This window comes from Pecten maximus, chromosome 14, assembly GCF_902652985.1.
Source record: "Pecten maximus chromosome 14, xPecMax1.1, whole genome shotgun sequence".
NCBI lineage: Eukaryota > Metazoa > Mollusca > Bivalvia > Pectinida > Pectinidae > Pecten > Pecten maximus.
In genome coordinates, this window is record NC_047028.1 from 24,409,678 (window position 1) to 24,430,309 (window position 20,632).

At 36.0% G+C, this 20,632-nt stretch overlaps 1 protein-coding gene across 2 annotated transcripts; it reads right to left on the reverse strand.

The window, feature by feature from the left end:
- Positions 1-1,936: 1,936 nt before the first annotated feature.
- Positions 1,937-11,822, reverse strand: LOC117342653 (glutathione S-transferase theta-1-like). Of its 2 annotated transcripts, none has more exons than XM_033904851.1 (4): positions 11,710-11,822; positions 5,457-5,544; positions 4,030-4,180; positions 1,937-2,815 (listed from the first exon to the last, which is right to left on the reverse strand). In XM_033904851.1, exons 1-4 carry the CDS (start codon positions 11,819-11,821, stop codon positions 2,459-2,461), a joined length of 708 nt encoding a protein of 235 aa, XP_033760742.1. In that variant the 5' UTR covers position 11,822; the 3' UTR covers positions 1,937-2,458. The 2 variants fall into 2 exon arrangements, with proteins under 2 accessions (XP_033760742.1, XP_033760741.1); XM_033904850.1 differs by lacking the exon at positions 11,710-11,822 and adding an exon at positions 8,979-9,160.
- Between the last annotated feature and the right edge of the window lie 8,810 nt (positions 11,823-20,632).

Sequence of the window (20,632 nt, forward strand, 5' to 3'; positions counted from 1 at the left end):
CTCCAAGACCGCAACTGGCGAAGTGTATCCAATCGGTACCGTAGTGACCTACCAATTATTTAGGCACCACAGGAGACTTTGTAATAGTTTCCAACAAACATAACAACGAATCTATCTAGAATGAGCTACATTTCATGTGGACAAGGCGTTAAAATGGTACCTGCTACCTCCATTGCAGCATGATCGTAAGAGGCGACTAAATCTGATATATTATTTTTCGGCATAGCTGTCTAATTTTCTTTTGGCCCCGGATATGACGCGACAGGTGGCGTTCTGGTCAAGATGAAGTATGTGATAGTATATAGGTCTCTGGTCAATGTAGCGGTCAATGCAAAATGCAGATATATCTTTCTAGATTCTGCCTACAATTTGATTTTTTTTGAAGTGGTTAATGTGAGCCATTGGAAAAGTAGCCGAAAGAAAGTATTTATGTAGGTTTTTTGTAGTGTCTTGGTCCAATTTTATTGTAAATCACTGCATGCAACATATATACAGGCTCCGAGGAAAAAATGATAGCGTCTGTAATAAACTATAGTGTACGTTTTCAATCTGGGCCCAGTTGTTCAAAAGGTGATTAGTGAAAATCCCATTTCTCCTTTACTTCAAATCATATGTGTGTATATCCTTCAAAATCAGCAGATATGAAGAGACTGATTGATACATTGTAGGTGTTATAGTTTAAGAAAATTTTGTCAAAAGTTTTACCAGAAATTATTTTGTCAGGATTTTAATATTGTTGTTAAACTGTGATTAGCCTAATCACCTTTTGAACAACTGGGCCCTGATCTTAGGATTGTGTTTATTTGTTTTCTTTACGTCATTGAAACAGTAATGGTCATCTGATATAGCGCCTTCACACCAAAATGCCATATATGGACATGACTGCATCAGTCACCTTAAACTGAAAACGACTTAAAAGATCTTTTAACCAGCTTTAAATCTGAAAAACAAGAGTATCATGTAGAGGGAACACAATGTTTAAGGTGCTTTGTAATAAGGTATTTTTGGGGTATGTTTCGGGGTATTTTGGGGTGTTTTGGGATATTTTTTTGTATTAATGAGTATTTCGGGGTATTTTGGGGTGTTTTGGGATATTTTTTTGTATTAATGAGTATTTGGGGTATTTCTAGGTGTAATCAGGTATTTTTGGGGTATGGTTCGGGGTATTTTGGGGGTGTCTTGGAATGTTTTTTAGGTGTTAATGAGTATTTAGGGATAGTTCTAGGTGCTATCAGGTATTTCTTGGTGTTGTAAGGTATTCTCTAGAGTGTTTTGTGATATTTCTAGATGTTATCGGGTATTTGGGGCTATTTCTAGGTGTTATGGGTATTATAGGGGTATTTTTAGGTGATATTTGGTGTATTTGAGGATAGTTCTAAATGTTATGGGGAATTTGGGTATTTCTTGGTGTTGTAAGGTATTCTCTAGAGTGTTTTGTGATATTTCTAGATGTTATCGGGTATTTGGGGGTATTTCTAGGTGTTATGGGTATTATAGGGGTATTTTTAGGTGATATTTGGTATTTTGGTGAATTTGAGGATAGTTCTAAATGTTATGGGGAATTTGGGTATTTCTTGGTGTTGTAAGGTATTTTCTGGAGTGTTTTGTGATATTTCTAGATGTTATCGGATATTTGGGGGTATTTCTAGGTGTCATGGGTATTTGGGGGTATTTCTCGGTGTTATGGGTATTTCAGGGGTATTTCTAGGTGTTATGGGTATTTGGGACCATTTCTAGGTGTTATGGGTATTTGGGACTATTTCTAGGTGTTATGGGTATTTTGGATGTACAATACAAGGGAGGTAACTCGTACCAGATTGTTGATTTAAATTTTTTATTTTTCATAAATTTTGAATAAATAGCTGAAGGCCCTAGCACTATTATCTTATTTTGTGTTAAAATGACTTACAAAAAAGTGAAATCTGCTTGGTATTTTTATTTAAATTTAATCATTACAATTCATGCAACATGTCTAATGTATATAACAATTAAAAATCAACAAATCAAAAAATAAATTTAAGATACACATACATTTGCCCGTTGAAAAATTCGACATATTGTCAAATTTTCTTAAATGATATACCTCTGTTGAAAAAGGCAACAAATAATATTTCGAGAAAGCCTGGTTGGGCTTAAACAACTACCAGTAGTTAAAATTTAACAATTTTTTTTGGTAAATTTTGAATATATATATAATGTAATTTTATTACACTTAAAATGTCTTTTATTCTTAATGCTAATTACAATACAAAGATTATGAAAACAATATGAATTTGATTGAATCAGTCTGATTTGTAAAATTATAAGTAATATCAAATATCTCATCTGGTTAAATAAAGTCAAAGTTTTACTTAACAAAGCTTTGCTTAAAGGTCCATATGCTTCAGCCTTGAACTCTTTTATGTAGAAATATTTTGTTAACCCCAGTTATTTTTCCATATCCCTAACTTCAGCATAATTATAATTTTGCATTCTGTTGTGCCTCTTTCTGCTTGGAATAGACACCCCTAACTCTTTGCACAATCTTGTTGGCATCATCAAAATGTGGAGCGGTTCTTTCTTTGACGCGATCTACCCAAGCTTTTACCGCAGAATTTGACTCGTAGATGTTCTCCTCACAGCAAGCATTGAGCTGCATCAATTCACAGACCCCGAGCAAGTCTGCCACGGATATGTCTGAACCACACAGGAATTTCTGTTTATTGTCTTTCAGAAAATAATTTTCAAGATGGGCTATAACAGTTTCTAACCTGTTCTTTGCATTATCTACCATTGGCCACTGTATTGGAGCTCGCATTGCCCTGGGTATAATCACCTAAAAGAAAGAAATATTGTTATTTTACTTACAGGGACTTGACGCAAATTCTCAACCAACAATCCATATACAATGTATACAGTTATGTCACAGGGACTTGACACAAATTCTCAACCAACAGTCCATATATATAGTTATGTCACAGGGACTTGGCACAAATTCTCAACCAACAGTCCATATATACAGTTATGTCACAGGGACTTGACACAAATTCTCAACCAACAGTCCATATATACAGTTATGTCACAGGGACTTGACACAAATTCTCAACCAACAGTCCATATATAGTTATGTCACAGGGACTTGACACAAATTCTCAACCAACAGTCCATATATAGTTATGTCACAGGGACTTGACACAAAATCCCAACTTCAGTTAATATATTTATATACATGTATACAGGTTATGTATCACAGGGATTCTACACAAGTTCCCAGCTCATGATCCATATGTATTTATAGGTATATTGAATGAATCTTATACATGAGTGTACTTGGGTGTTGGGTCTTTGAGCCACATCCCTGTGAGTCAATATACAGAATACATGTGTCTTGTATACATTGCATTCTCTAAAATTGAAAGGCCCAATGGGCCCGCATCACACATCTTCATTTTCATTGTAAATCTGTCAAGAATATAACAAATAATGATGGAACTAACAAATAAAACATGCAGATGTAAATTATTTTGAGAACAATCTATATATTTACGCACAGTAAGTAACCTTTAGATTTTACAAAAAATTAACATATCTCAATAAAGTACCTCAGTAACAAGTCCTGGTACTAACAATTTTTCAAATTACATTTATACAAAAACAAGTAAGAATTTTCTTTTCAGAAAAATACTACTGGAGTAAAACTTTAATTATGAATTATAAAACAAAAAGACTGCAAGGATATGTGTTTTTAAACAGATAGAGGGATAATCAGCTCTTGCAGGCTTTGGTTTGTTTGGATTGTTTTTGTTTAGCGTCCTATTAACAGCCAGGGTCATTTAAGGACATGCCAGGTTTTGGAGGTGGAGGAAAGCCGGAGTACCCGGAGAAAAACCACCGGCCTACACTCAGTACCTGGCAACTGCTCCACGTAGGTTTCGAACTCGCAACCAAGAGGTGGAGGGCTAGTGATAAAGTGTCGGGACACCTTAACCACTCCGCCACTGCGGCCCCTTTTTTCTTGCAGACCAGTGACACACAGTTACGCATACTAACCAGCTGTTGGAACACCATGCTACAATTGTAGCGAGTGTTTATATGTTGATAGTTCATGTACTCATCGACCCTGGCCTGAGCTTTGAGGTCCCGTGGATACCAGTGGTCAGGGACATTGTACTTCAAGGCCAGGTACTTCAGAATGGCAACACTGCAGAAGAAAATGTTACATGCAACTGTATAGTGAGTCAAACTCATTAACACCATCTACTGAAAAAATATAAAAAGGGCCATAACTCTGCTATAAAGCTGCATCATTTAGGGGTTCTCATTCAATACACTTGCAAACAAGCATACCATATGATGCTACATTACACCTAAAGATGCTGTATCTCCAGCAAAGATTAATTAAGATCTCTTGAAAATAAGAACAACATTGTATATTTTTCAGTGATGGGAACCGGTTTCACTTTCAGAATCAATAATCAGATAAACAAATTTTAAAATTGACCAATTACCAGGCATCGATTATAATTGTTTTTCTAAATTCAATACAGAATTGCCTTCTGTAGAAAATATATGTACATCTCAAGTACATTTATTACATGTCTTTGCGTTTGTTATCAATATCTTTTAATACTGTACACAAACAAAGCATTTAAAGAGGCTTACCCGCAGACGGACCGGTAAACGGCACATCTCCGATCACTAAATAAACTTCAGTACACGTTTCTATGTGAAAAAATTAGAGGCTTTCCGACTTTATTTCTTGAAAACAATTACAGAATATGTATTTAAAAGACGTTTTAAAACTCAACCTGAGAGGGAAATGTACGGAATATAACGACAAATCTTCTTTGTAAATCGCCGCTGCCTTTGAAGTTATCACTGTGCGGCACTGTGCACGTGCTTGTTTCTTTGATGTGTCAATCAAATTATTGCGGGTTGCGATTAAATAAATAATATTTAAAAATGAGGTTTTAATATCACTTTTCAGCGTTTTATAAGGAAAATGAAATGAAAAACTCAACAATTCCAACAATCTGTCATGTGTAAAAAATCTTTTTCTATTAGCCAATTTTTCTGATCTCTCTGCGGGCAAGCCTCTTTAATGGTTGTTAATATATCTTAATCTCCTTAATCACTTGTAATTGACCTATGAATATAGCATTATGTAAAATGTAAGATCAACTACTTCTTGGTTCGGTAATATTACAAAATACAATATGAAGCCAAAGAAATTCTGATTGCCCTTTCAAAATCATCTTCGAAGATAGGGTTGGTTTTCTTTTTGACCGATTTCCGATGATTTTCAATCATTGGCCCACTGCTAATATTTTTTGTACACTAACCAAAGTTACATAGATAAGATGCTAATACAACCCGCCCAAAGTCTGAATTTCTCTTTTTCTCTTTTGAATTTAAAGTGAATAGTTAATTGAACCCCAAAGAAATTCTATCGTGCTCTGGTAAGTAAATTTCCATACCTCTCCGTCAACACAAATCCATCATCATCAATCACAGGCACCAAGCTCATGGGATTTAATTTCTTGAACTCATCTGTATGATGCTCTCCTGTAGTAAACGTATTTTGGGTGAATATTCACCAAAAAAATACACAACAGATCCTTACAAATATGCCATGGCATGGCGAACTCATAATGTCAACTATACTTATAATTTCTTTACATTGACCAGATATCTGCATTAATATCATTTAACTCCATATTAAAAGTTGATGTGGAATATTGAAAAAAATCTCATTTTAGGAGTCAAAAACATTCTTTATATGTAAAATGCACCAGGCTATAGTATCCACAGCAATACAGTACAGGTCGGATGCAAACTTTTTGTACCTATTATACGCAAAGTGAGGTAAAGCTGGGTTACCAAAAATCGCCAAAATCACCTCAAAACTTCACTTTTTAAACAAGAGGCCCATGGGGCCTGTATCACTCACCTGGTTGGATTAGACCAAATGTCAAAATAATGTTCATGTTCAATTCGTTTTATTTGTCAATCTCAAACAATGCTATATATGGTTATGGTGTGGGGATCCCAACTGCTTTAAAGAAATGACGAAGTCTAGACTCTCTATGGGTCTGAAAGACCTCAAGAATTGTTTTTAGAACATCCATTCATAACTTTATGACTAGTAGCGATTTAAAGGAATTACCTCTATTTACCCTATGGGGCCCCGTCCCTTTGGCCCATCAGGGGTCAGTCACCATTTGTGCAAAATCAGTTCCCCTTCCCCCAAGGATGTTTCTGACTAAATTGGGTTCAAAACCATTCATAACTTTTTGACTAGTAGAGATTTGAAGGCATTACCTCTATTTTCCCTATGGGGCCCGCCTCTTTGGCCCCTCAGGGTCAGAGTCACCATTTATGCAAAATCTGTTCCCCTTCCCCCAATGATGTTTTTTCACTAAATTGGGTTCAAATCCCTTCATAACTTTATGACTAGTAGCGATTTAAAAGAATTACCTCTATTTCCCCTATTGGGCCACGTCCCTTTAGCCCCTCGGGGGTCAGAGTCACCATTTATGCAAAATCTGTTCCCCTTCCCCCAATGATGTTTCTCACTAAATTGGGTTCAAATCCCTTCATAACTTTATGACTAGTAGCGATTTAAAAGAATTATCTCTATTTCCCCTATTGGGCCATGCCCCTTTGGCCCCTCGGGGGTCAGAGTCACCATTTATGCAAAATCTGTTCCCCTTCCCCAAAGGATGTTTCTGACTTAATTGGGTTCAAATCCTTTCATAACTTTATGACTAGTAGCGATTTAAAGAATTACCTCTATTTCCCCTATTGGGCCCCGCCCCTTTGGCCCCTTAGGGGTCAGAGTCACCATTTATGCAAAATCTGTTCCCCTTCCTCCAAGAATGTTTCTGACCAAATTTGGTTCAAATCCATTTATAACTTTATGACTAGTAGCGATTTAAAGGAATTACTTCTATTTCCTTATTAGGCCACGACCCTTTGGCCCCTTGGGGGTCAGAGTCACCGTTTATGCAAAATCTGTTCCCCTTCCCCAAAGGATGTTTCTGATCAAATTGAGTTCAAATCCATTCATAACTTTATGACTAGTAGTGATTTAAAGTGGTGGAATATTTAACTGTTGAGACCAAAAACATTCACCAACAGAATATGTTTAACTTCGAATGCAAAACAAATACATGAAAACAAAAAACAACTAAGAAATAAAGAATAATATATACATACTTTGTCTCTTATCGTCATCTTGTCGGTAATTCCAGCCTCTTGTCGGTAGATCTATTTTTCTTGTTGGCTCAATATTACCTGTTGCCAACATTGCATTAGACCACAAAACAATCCAAAATAAAAATATAAACAAATCAAACATTGTGATCATAAATAAATTAAAAAGCAACTATTTTGTATTTCATTTTCTTTCCTATCGGCTTCTTGTCGGTAATTCCAGCCTCTTGTCGGTAAATCAGCTTTTCTTTTCGGCTCAATTACCTGTCGCCAACATTAGATTACATTAGACCACAAAACAATCCAAATAGATAATAAATAACTAATAAATAACCAAATCAAACATAGAATTGGTAAATAAAATGCGTTTTATATCTTTTATTATCTTTCTTGTCGGTAATTCCATCCTCTTGTCGGTAGATCTATTTTTCTTGTCGGCTCAATTTTCCCTGTCACCACCATTGTATCAGACACCACAAAACAATCAAAAATAGAAAAAAAAAAAAAAAAAAAGAAAAAAAAGCATATCAAACATTGTATTAATAAATAAATTAAAAAAGCAACTAGAATCTACTTTGTATTTCATTTTCTATCTTATCGGCTTCTTGTCGTTAATTCAAGCCTCTTGTCGGTAGATCTATTCTTCTTGTCGGCTCAATATTACCTGTCACAACCATTATTTCAGACCACAAAATATTCCTAAATAAAAAAAATCAACAAATCTTACATTGTATTAATAAATAAAAACTATTTTATCTCTCATTTCCTTTCTTGTCGGCTTCTTGTCGGTAATTCTAGTTTCTTGTCGGCTCTTGTCGGCTCTTGTCGGTAACTAGTGAGACCCGATGTTTCTGACTAAATTTGGTTCAAATCCATTCATAACTTTATGACAAGTAGCGATTTAAAGGAATTGCCTCAATTTCCCCTATTGGGCCCCGCCCCTCAGGCCCCTTGGGGGTCAGAGTCACCATTTATGCAAAATCTGATCCCCTTCCGTCAAGGATGTTTCTGACTAAATTTGGTCAAAATCCAATAAGAACTTTTTGACTAGTAGTGATTTGAAGCAAATGTTGACGGACGGAAGACGGACGTTGCACCATGGCATAAGCTCACCGGACCTTTGGTCCAGGTGAGCTAAAAAATCTTATCAAACATCAAACAAATGCCATAATAAAATTTATTTAAATGTGAGAAAGTATCAAAAATAATGCAATACTTCTATAGCAAGAATCGCTTTAACAGGAAATTTTGCAATAAATTATTCAAAGACATAATAATTCATAAGTTAAATAATATTTTACTAAATTTTAAAAGATGTTTAATTAATGAAAGCGGTGGCTACCTATAAACTTGATGTTGCTCTACCGGAAGCACAGGGATTTGTTATGAATATCCAGCCAACTGTCCATATAAATATATTATAGATTGGAATTCTTGCGTAGTCCCTGTGTTTTTATGAGAGAGTAACACGTAAAGTTTACTTTCCCCTACTTGAAGTACTTGCAGGTATGTATAGTCAAAAGTGACAAATGCTTTTGAGCACCAGTGAATCAGAAAATATCCTTTTCAAACACAACTATTGAAAACAGATAATGAACATTTGTTTTCATTTATATGCCATCGTTTTCATTACTGTATATGTACTCGAGACTCGGTCGTGATCAAGGTCCAAAACTCCTTGCCTGAAAGTTCAAGAATTATGACGCCGGTATCACATACAAATATCAGGTTATAGATCACAACTTTTGGGTGTCATGAAACAAAAGCAACGCAATCAGACTTACCACTCCTAAGTGCAACTGGTTTTGGTACAAACGGAATATTGTTCATCTTTAAAAAGATGTAAACAGCCCGAGAAGGCTGAGACATCAAATCGAAATAATACTTCAACGCCATGTTTGGGATGTACTAATTATAGACAGTATCACGGGATAAAATGTCCGGAAAGTTGAATGATAAACTTTACCATGACCGGAAATGACATTTAAATATTGTGGAAGTAAAGAATAAAATTCATAAAAAAAAAAATACATTTAGATATTGCACTGTATAAATGATCAGAATAGTTAAGACATAGTATTATATATATATAATGTAAGGGGTATTTCAATAATTTAATTGTACTTGTTGATGGAGACCACTTTAAAAAAAAAGTTTGGCAACATATTTCCCCCAGTAACTATTTTACCTACTGTATGTAGCGGTTCCGTTGTCACCACCCTCACTCTCATTTTTAGGATATGTGACTCCACCCGGGTTTGACCTAGATTAGTATTGGTTGTTATATATACGACAAATGTGTGTTTATCACATATATATTTTTTATTAACCATCAAGCGTGTACCGTCTTTTTAGTTTAAACAATATTTTATTCATTAATCAAAATAATCAATACATATTCAAATATTTTTTATGGGATGGGAAAACAAGCTTAATTAGTGCTGTCCAACTGTCACTGGAAAAACGAAAAAAAAAACCCGAAAAAGCAAAAACAAAAACAAATAAAAACAATCCACTATCATCATTGTTAAGAATACCAACCATTATATTTTACAGTACATCTGAAATTCCTTTCCATACCGTCTTTTTATGTTAGAATATTGTTCCGTAATTGTGTCCGTCCATCACCAGAAGTTGTTTTTATGTTTAGTTGAAAAAGGAGGCAGCACGTGTTCGACATTACACAGCCAAGCGATCCCCAACACCAAATGGTCTCGATACAAATCTGTATAAGTGTGCTCTCGTTCCTTTGCCCTATCTCTTATTTTGAACAGAGGACGCTTATCACTCAGGAGCATATGGTCTTATTCTCCTGGTACTTTCTCAAGGGTTTCAATGCAAATCAAGATTTTTTTGTGTTCGTACTTCCCCTCGACTTTTACTCAGAAATTAGTGTCGATATTCCCCCTTGTTGCAAAATATAGCGCCCGACAATTCCAACTGTCACTGGAAAAACGAAGAAAAAAAAGGCAAAATCAAAAACAAAACAAATAAAAAAATCCACTATCATCATTGTTTAGAATACCACCCATTATCCTACATCAATAAATAACTAATAAATAACCAAATCAAACATAGAATTGGTAAATAAAATGCGTTTTATATCTTTTATTATCTTTCTTGTCGGTAATTCCATCCTCTTGTCGGTAGATCTATTTTTCTTGTCGGCTCAATTTTCCCTGTCACCACCATTGTATCAGACACCACAAAACAATCAAAAATAGAAAAAAAAAAAAAAAAAAAAGAAAAAAAAGCATATCAAACATTGTATTAATAAATAAATTAAAAAAGCAACTAGAATCTACTTTGTATTTCATTTTCTATCTTATCGGCTTCTTGTCGTTAATTCAAGCCTCTTGTCGGTAGATCTATTCTTCTTGTCGGCTCAATATTACCTGTCACAACCATTATTTCAGACCACAAAATATTCCTAAATAAAAAAAATCAACAAATCTTACATTGTATTAATAAATAAAAACTATTTTATCTCTCATTTCCTTTCTTGTCGGCTTCTTGTCGGTAATTCTAGTTTCTTGTCGGCTCTTGTCGGCTCTTGTCGGTAACTAGTGAGACCCGATGTTTCTGACTAAATTTGGTTCAAATCCATTCATAACTTTATGACAAGTAGCGATTTAAAGGAATTGCCTCAATTTCCCCTATTGGGCCCCGTCCCTCAGGCCCCTTGGGGGTCAGAGTCACCATTTATGCAAAATCTGATCCCCTTCCGTCAAGGATGTTTCTGACTAAATTTGGTCAAAATCCAATAAGAACTTTTTGACTAGTAGTGATTTGAAGCAAATGTTGACGGACGGACGACGGACGTTGCACCATGGCATAAGCTCACCGGACCTTTGGTCCAGGTGAGCTAAAAAATCTTATCAAACATCAAACAAATGCCATAATAAAATTTATTTAAATGTGAGAAAGTATCAAAAATCATGCAATACTTCTATAGCAAGAATCGCTTTAACAGGAAATTTTGCAATAAATTATTCAAAGACATAATAATTCATAAGGTAAATAATATTTTACTAAATTTTAAAAGATGTTTAATTAATGAAAGCGGTGGCTACATATAAACTTGATGTTGCTCTACCGGAAGCACAGGGATTTGTTATGAATATCCAGCCAACTGTCCATATAAATATATTATAGATTGGAATTCTTGCGTAGTCCCTGTGTTTTTATGAGAGAGTAACACGTAAAGTTTACTTTCCCCTACTTGAAGTACTTGCAGGTATGTATAGTCAAAAGTGACAAATGCTTTTGAGCACCAGTGAATCAGAAAATATCCTTTTCAAACACAACTATTGAAAACAGATAATGAACATTTGTTTTCATTTATATGCCATCGTTTTCATTACTGTATATGTACTCGAGACTCGGTCGTGATCAAGGTCCAAAACTCCTTGCCTGAAAGTTCAAGAATTATGACGCCGGTATCACATACAAATATCAGGTTATAGATCACAACTTTTGGGTGTCATGAAACAAAAGCAACGCAATCAGACTTACCACTCCTAAGTGCAACTGGTTTTGGTACAAACGGAATATTGTTCATCTTTAAAAAGATGTAAACAGCCCGAGAAGGCTGAGACATCAAATCGAAATAATACTTCAACGCCATGTTTGGGATGTACTAATTATAGACAGTATCACGGGATGAAATGTCCGGAAAGTTGAATGATAAACTTTACCATGACCGGAAATGACATTTAAATATTGTGGAAGTAAAGAATAAAATTCATAAAAAAAAAATACAATTAGATATTGCACTGTATAAATGATCAGAATAGTTAAGACATAGTATTATATATATATAATGTAAGGGGTATTTCAATAATTTAATTGTACTTGTTGATGGAGACCACTTTAAAAAAAAGTTTGGCAACATATTTCCCCCAGTAACTATTTTACCTACTGTATGTAGCGGTTCCGTTGTCACCACCCTCACTCTCATTTTTAGGATATGTGACTCCACCCGGGTTTGACCTAGATTAGTATTGGTTGTTATATATACGACAAATGTGTGTTTATCACATATATATTTTTTATTAACCATCAAGCGTGTACCGTCTTTTTAGTTTAAACAATATTTTATTCATTAATCAAAATAATCAATACATATTCAAATATTTTTCATGGGATGGGAAAACAAGCTTAATTAGAGCTGTCCAACTGTCACTGGAAAAACGAGAAAAAAAACGAAAAAGCAAAAACAAAAACAAATAAAAACAATCCACTATCATCATTGTTAAGAATACCAACCATTATATTTTACAGTACATCTGAAATTCCTTTCCATACCGTCTTTTTATGTTAGAATATTGTTCCGTAATTGTGTCCGTCCATCACCAGAAGTTGTTTTTATGTTTAGTTGAAAAAGGAGGCAGCACGTGTTCGACATTACACAGCCAAGCGATCCCCAACACCAAATGGTCTCGATACAAATCTGTATAAGTGTGCTCTCGTTCCTTTGCCCTATCTCTTATTTTGAACAGAGGACGCTTATCACTCAGGAGCATATGGTCTTATTCTCCTGGTACTTTCTCAAGGGTTTCAATGCAAATCAAGATTTTTTTGTGTTCGTACTTCCCCTCGACTTTTACTCAGAAATTAGTGTCGATATTCCCCCTTGTTGCAAAATATAGCGCCCGACAATTCCAACTGTCACTGGAAAAACGAAGAAAAAAAAGGCAAAATCAAAAACAAAACAAATAAAAAAATCCACTATCATCATTGTTTAGAATACCACCCATTATCCTACATCTGAAATTCCCTGATATCTCTTCAAATCACCAACTGGAAATCTTTCGTCTGCCACATCCCTCCCTCTGACCCCTTCTGTCTCTCACCACTCACTGAATCCGTCATACGCTCTTTGTTTTCTCTCCAAGACTCCAAGACCGCAACTGGCGAAGTGTATCCAATCGGTACCGTAGTGACCTACCAATTATTTAGGCACCACAGGAGACTTTGTAATAGTTTCCAACAAACATAACAACGAATCTATCTAGAATGAGCTACATTTCATGTGGACAAGGCGTTAAAATGGTACCTGCTACCTCCATTGCAGCATGATCGTAAGAGGCGACTAAATCTGATATATTATTTTTCGGCATAGCCGTCTAATTTTCTTTTGGCCCCGGATATGACGCGACAGGTGGCGTTCAGGTTAAGATAAAGTATGTGATTGGTCAATGTAGCGGTCAATGTAAAATGCAGATATACAGTTAAAAACGAAACAAAGTTAAAGGGACCTCACGGTAAACCAATATTTATTTTGTATTTTTTAACATATTATTGGGTATATCTTTAAAACAAATAACCTTCTGAAGAATGACCATTCGAATTTGATGATGTATGTACATAAAAACATCAATTATTAAAATGTTATCACTCTGAATATGCAAATTTTGTGACATATACGATAAACGCATGCGCACAATAAACTAAAACACATGGAAACAAAAATGGCTTCCAATGTGAATCGACTGGGGTTGAAAACGATAACAGCTTCCGCAATGAAGAGAATAATAGGAAAATGGGTCAAACACAATCCTAGAATTAAACTTAGGAAGCAGTACAATAGATTGTAACAGTTCAAACATGAAAACAACAGTAATACGGACGCCGCTCGTATTCTGCTCGATTGTTTGATAGTAGGTCAGGATAATCTCGGTAATATTTACACAAACTCGGTAATTTTCACACAAACTCAGTAATATTAACACAAACTCGGTAGTAGTTCCACAAGCTGTAATATTTATACAGTCTGTACCAGCACATCGCTACTGTCACTATACTATATGAACAGTGAATACACTTATTTACACATAAATATGTGTGCCGTAATATTTACAGAACGTGTTATTTAACATTTAAACCACTGTGTATAATATCGTGATCCAACTAACCCAGAAGGAATATAGATATCGCCTTGTAAACTATCGTGTGTTTGTGTTGCCAAGATTTCAAAACAGTCACGTAATGATCTAAAAATAATTTCCGCGCTAAATTTAGAGGGGGATTCCCAACTAAATCGAGTGGTCAAGCTGGACATAGGGATTGACTGTGAACATTGGAACAGCACAGAAACATAACTGGAAAGGAACAAAACGCGTACATTCAGTGAAAATTGCAACGTTTTTACCGTGATGTCCCTTTTAAATTGAATGCAAGCTGAATAAGTGGATGCATCTATTCAAATGACACATTTGCAGTCTTATTATCACCAAAATGATTCAAACTGATGTAATTTTGTTATCCGTGCTGAAACTGCGCATTTATTAATTACATCGTAGTTCGTTAATTTATTTCACCAGTAGTTTTACATTATAACCACCAGCATTAAAACTATGCCGTTTATCTTTTTTAAAGATATTTCTTGTTTAAATAGTATTGTCTTAATAAAACTACATGAACTTATATATCTGAAGTTTGTGTATATATTTGCTAGTGAACCTGGGTATAATATTTAAAGGTGTCGGTTTGGGGTGGAAATCCGCTCCTTTTACACCAGTTACTCTCACCCTGAACATTTCTGCTTTTTCGCCTGTAGTCCTATGCTATTCTAATTTTAGTGGGAGTGTATACATAATTACATATTTTTAAATCTAAACACAAATTACTCTTTATTCCGGTATATAATGACAATTGTTTATTCTCGTAAAAAGTACAGTGCAGAGAATATGATTACAAACACACTATTAATAGTAATGCATGGTAAAACAAATTATGACTTAATTATCTCCTTTATATCAATAATAAATTTAGCCAATGAAATAAGTAACATTTAAGTGCATATTATATATATTAATTACTCAGCTAACATCCCCAAACCCCATTTTCCTTAGGGACGCAGTTCCCAAAAAAACGGTAGCTGATTAGCAGAATTGGTTGTAACAGTCCTAAAACTAGCTATCTGGTAAGATTTTTTCCTTATCTATTTTTGAAGTTGACAAATATTTCTTTTTTTCTTTTTCAATGAGATCACTATATATTAACAATTCAATATATTGTTAAGAATACATATTATAAACTGGTAAACCAATCAGTAACTTATCATTTGTACAATTTTGAAATCAAATGTTAAAAGAAATCGTCAATTTAGGACAAGATATAATTCAAATCAAACACATACACGTGTACACGTATACAAGATAATCAATCACCAACATATTAGCAATGTCACTTTATTATCATATCCACAGCATTTGAAGGACACTGTGCATTGTTCAACATAGGGATATATGTCTTATGTCTATTTATATTTGAGTATTTTCGTTCTTCTGTCCCTGTGTCCGACCAAGAGAGTACCGTCCTCGAGTAGACTGATACACCATGGTTCATGTCCTTTGGATGTATAAACAGTCCTAATACAGCGTCCAGTATTCCCAATAAGTAGTACCGACTTGGTGAGCCATTCCGCTACGAGGATATCACCAGCTCTATCAAAACAAACATCGGACGGGTAAAACTTTGATGACTGACTGGAACTTCTGTTTGATGTGGTTGTACCAAGGTCTTTACAGCGAAACTTCAGGTTTAGGTATTTATCCATCACGAGGACGTGAGGCTGTTTGTCTGGTGTCTTACCAGCGATGTAGTCATCATAAAATACATCGTCACTATCAACAACAGCTACATCCCCGGTCAGAGAACTAGACGCCATGTGATGAGGCAGTACTGCCACCTGTCGACAAGGACCGCCCGCTCCAGCTGACACTGCCCGGCCGTCTGTAGTGTACAGTTGTATTCCCCCCTCCATCCCCACCACCACCATGTCATCACTAGTGATACACAGAGAACGTGGAGTCTTCTTAACGTTAAAGCGTGTAACGACGTCACCACCCGTCGTGATTCCCCGGATACTTCGATCATATATCACACAGAACCACACCCTACCCGTGGTCGGGGATACGGAGATCGAACTGACTTTAACCTTACACTCGATTATCTCCTTTACACTACCTTTTAAGTCCATCCGGTACACACTTTCATCTTTCCAGTGCGATAACCATGCCTCGTCACCAGTAAGACATGTACGACATATATTGTAAGAAAACGACGTCTTAAACTCGGACAGAACCACAGGTGTCGGAAACGGTTTGTATGACTGATCTTCTCCGCCGACGAGTACCTTACCAAGCATACGTTCCAGAGGTTCGACGGATATGGTCCCTGGGTTTGAACTCCACTGTCTGCAAACGTCGAGGAGAGGGAGGGTCAATTGAGGTATTCCTGATTTCCCGCGCTAATGTAGTGACGTCAACAGTTGTACCGGATGTCAGTACCTGCTGGCATCTGTCCAGTTTGGGCTCCAGGTCATCCCTCAGATGTTTGGTTAGAGCAGTTCTGTTTTTCTCAGAAACACTTCTATTCAGTTTCTCTAGCTCGGTACACATCTTCACTAACAACTCAATGGCATTATCGATGGTGTCTTTCATCTGTTTCCCCTGACGTTTAATGTCACTGATAACTTTCTGATATCCTCCACCGCTCGTCTCCTGTTCACGAATATCCTCCTTGATTTTAGGAATGTCGGTTCTGGAAAGCTTGTCAACATACTGCTGTATCTCTCGTTTCTAATCCGCCACGTAATCAGTCAGTTTACCCAACTTATGACCGTAGTGACTGTCTGTAACACAGTCCATACAAATTAACTCGTCCTCACACGATTTACACACATAAATAAACCCCATTCCTTTATGGCGGGGACACCCAGGAACTGGTGTCTGGGCCGCCATGTTAACGTTGCTAAGGGTAGCTGCTGTTTGTCAATATGGCGGCGATACTTCTCAGAATTTGAGATAGTCTTCCGGGTAAAGGACAGTTATGTTCTATTTTTAGTTACAGGTGTGTATTATATAAATGGATGTATCAATGTAACTGGATCAAATAAATTTAAATAAACAGAAACGGGTGTCGTAATGTCGCCTTGGGTATACGTCGTTTTAAGTCACTACCTATATATCCCCATTTTTAATTTGTCAACAAATTTGTATGTACTATTTGTAGTTTTATATCTGAAGGTCGGTTTCCGGGACGGTACGTTCTATTTTAAGTTACAGGTTTGGATTTTAAATTTAGAATACGACAACATTACTGACAGTTAACGGTGCCTGACTTGAATGGGTGAACTATTAAAAAGGAACCACAGACAACTGTGATGAATTGACGTAATGTCCCTAAACCTTTGTTACAGAAATATGAAAAATTCGCGTTGTGTCAGGAGGTCAGAACACAAGTTTGTATATATTGACTTGCGGAAGGGGTTCGACGCTCAGCAGGCAAAGGTTTTTCTATCAATATTATTTTTTATACCAAACTATATACCAACAGTCAACTGTTATAATTCACGATCTCTTTCTTATTTATCTAAATGTAATTGTCGAATTTCATCACAAAAATAAAAATAAAACCTGTGTAAACTAGAAATGAATTAAATAAATCCATTAAAATATATCTAGCGGTGTTATCTCTGCTGAAAAAGCTAAAATGATAAATGAAATCCGTATTTCTGGGCCGAGAGTGTGATAGGGAGACAGGTAATTGAACTTAACATAAATCATACTGGCATCTAAAAATATGGAGGTGGAGGAAAACGAGCCGCATCCTAGTACAGGTATGATTATTTTTATTTTGCTTCCTTTCTTATGTTTTTGAAGACTAAATGTCAAAAGTTAAAGGATTGACAGTTATGCATGTTCCCAGACTTTTGAATTATAACTTAAATTGGAGTGTTTTGCCATAATAATTGAAATATCCAGGTGAGCGATACTTTAAAATCGCCAGCTATTAAAAAAACCTGATCCACTTTAACTCTGAAAAATATTTTTTGTTCATTATTCTACTAATACATTGATTATCGTGACAACGGTTTTGTTTAGGTTCTATATCGTCCGTATCCCGCTGGATGGTTTTATATAAAGATTCAAATGACCAGTGCAATGCATTTTTTTATATTTGCCAAATGAACCCTGATTTTTCGGCATAGCCGTATAATTTTCTTTTGGCCCGGATATGACGCGACAGGTGGCGTTACTGGTCAAGATAAAGTATGTGATTTGTCAATGTAGCGGTAAATGCAAAATACAGATATGCAGTTAAAAACGAAACAGAGTTAAGATTGAATGCAAGCTGATCATGAATAAGTGGATGTATCTTTTCAAATGACACATTTATAAAATTATATTCCTGATTCACGATTCAAACTGATATAATTTTGTTGTCTGTACTGAAACACATTAGTTCGTTCATTTATTCCACCAGCATTTTTATATTATAACCACCAGCATTAAAACTATGCCGTTTATCTTTTTTAAAGATATTTCTTGTTTCTCTTCTTTCTGGTAACTTTGTTCGTCCCGATATATCCCTTGATAATGCCTCACTTTTGGCCTTTATTTGAACATTCGCCCCTGTGATGAAGGCTTTTGGTTCTGTCCCCTAGCCGAGACATACCCGAGTCTAGAATAGCGCCCAGCATACTGGGACGACTGGTTCGCCCGTCGTCAGTATAATGCGATTGGATAAGGTGTCCAGCTGGGTGACCTCGGCAGTATGCTTCAGTGAAGGTATCACTATAAGTCGGCATCAGCATATCATTTGGAAAACACGAGCATACCGAAGTCTCCCAAAGACACATTTAACACAGGCGGACATCTTGTACACAGGAGAGAGTGTCCTTAAATGACCTTAGCTGTTGACATGACGTTAAACACTACTAAACCCATAACAATGTTAAAATGGAACTTCATGTTGATCCACACAGGATGGCTGAATGTCCGAACATCTGAAGCACCGTTTCCGTTTGGTGCATAATATATTGATGACGCCATCATATTAAACTTTATTTCCGATTCCTTCTTTGAGCATTTTGACTCATCAGTAGACGCTTTGTGTACAGGGCATAATATTGGTAAGTTTATAATCTAGTTGATACGTTTATATACAATACAGGTCTATATCACAATGATACTTTTCAGAATTTAACATTATGGAGTATATTAACCGTATAATAAAGGAATGGAGCTGGAAAGAATTACATATGTACGTAAGTAACCATTGGTATAATAAATTAGTCCCTTCATTAGTGTATTTAAAAGGTAAAAGGTCGAAAATCCTCGTGTAGCATATGGAACCTTATGGAATCAAAAGCCTCTGTTGAGTTCTTGTTGAAGTATTCCTGGATCAGCCATTGCTACAGTTGTTTTTGTTACAGATGACGTCAAGTTGTGTACATTTATACCATCAATTTTCGAGATTGAAGACGACAAAATATCAAATGTTCCACCTAAGGAAGTGACACCATTCAAGACTGTGTGTTACAAACACGAAATACAGAGAGGAGCCAACTAGCACCCGCAGACAAATCGGCGGCATATGTCAACTAATTCTCTGAGACAAGTCGGTTATCAGGGAGCCGATACAGACTGATTTGTCTCAGAGTGTCAGAGGCCGATCGCATTTGTATTCTAGTGCCAGGAAGACGATGGGCCGATTTGTCCAGAAGTCCCAGGGGCTAATGAGGACGATTTGTCTCAGAGTGCCAGTGGGCCGATGAGGACGACGATATTTGTCTCAGAGTGCCAGTAGACCGATGAGGAGGACACTATTTGTTTTTGAGTGTCAGGCCCGGAAAGATAAACAGAAACATACATATCATACATCTTAATTTTCTGTTACCTTCGTATTACAGTACAGACCAACATTAATATACATACGAATTCCTTTAACATGTAATCATACCTATTCTGTTCAAGTATATTAAATATAACAGAGAAAATTCCGATTGCATGTGGGTACAGACAAACCATGAAGTCGATGTAAATCATAAATTTGTATTTAGTGCTCGGTGTTATGTTCTCAAACAACAATGACAATATTTTGAGGCATGACATATAACATGCAGTTGATAATCATTGGGAAGACAGGCTATTTTATATAATAAGAGTGAGAATTCATTTTCTTCAATGACGAATTTACCCTTTCTTGATAGTAGCATTCTAGTCTCCCCATCTACACGGCTTGCATGTCGCAGATGAATTCGATTACCACAATCAGTGACAATCATCCCAATCAATAACAATATTACCATTTTTAAAGAATCCTGAAGGTCAGCGGACACGCTGAAGAAACCAGTTGTTTTAGAACGTTGGCAACATAGATTTCCCTACTTTTATCATTTTAAAGCGACTGAAATGGGATACTACTGTACAATTACAATCATAAGTGTACACTCCGAACATATCAGACCATTCAGTAGAATGTCTGCTGCATCTGGCGTGACATCCAGTTCTCTGACATCTTGAGTACATTTGTGTTTCGAGAGATGTTCCTTATTTTATCAGGATATTCGGATGGGAGCTAAACGGAATAGGAATTGACATTTCCCTCTGGATAAATGTTAAGTTGGCTTGCCATAACCGCTGAT

What these genes read in the sequence shown, in the direction of transcription:
- LOC117342653 (XM_033904851.1), bottom strand. Translation starts at nt 11,821, where the DNA reads ATGGCGTTGAAGTATTATTTCGATTTGATGTCTCAGCCTTCTCGGGCT. An exon ending in GGATTTGTGTTGACGGAGAG is followed by an intron (nt 4,181 to 5,456) that starts GTATGGAAATTT and finishes TTTCTTCTGCAG; the next exon opens with TGTTGCCATTCTGAAGTACC. An exon ending in GCATGGTGTTCCAACAGCTG is followed by an intron (nt 2,816 to 4,029) that starts GTTAGTATGCGT and finishes TCTTTCTTTTAG; the next exon opens with GTGATTATACCCAGGGCAAT.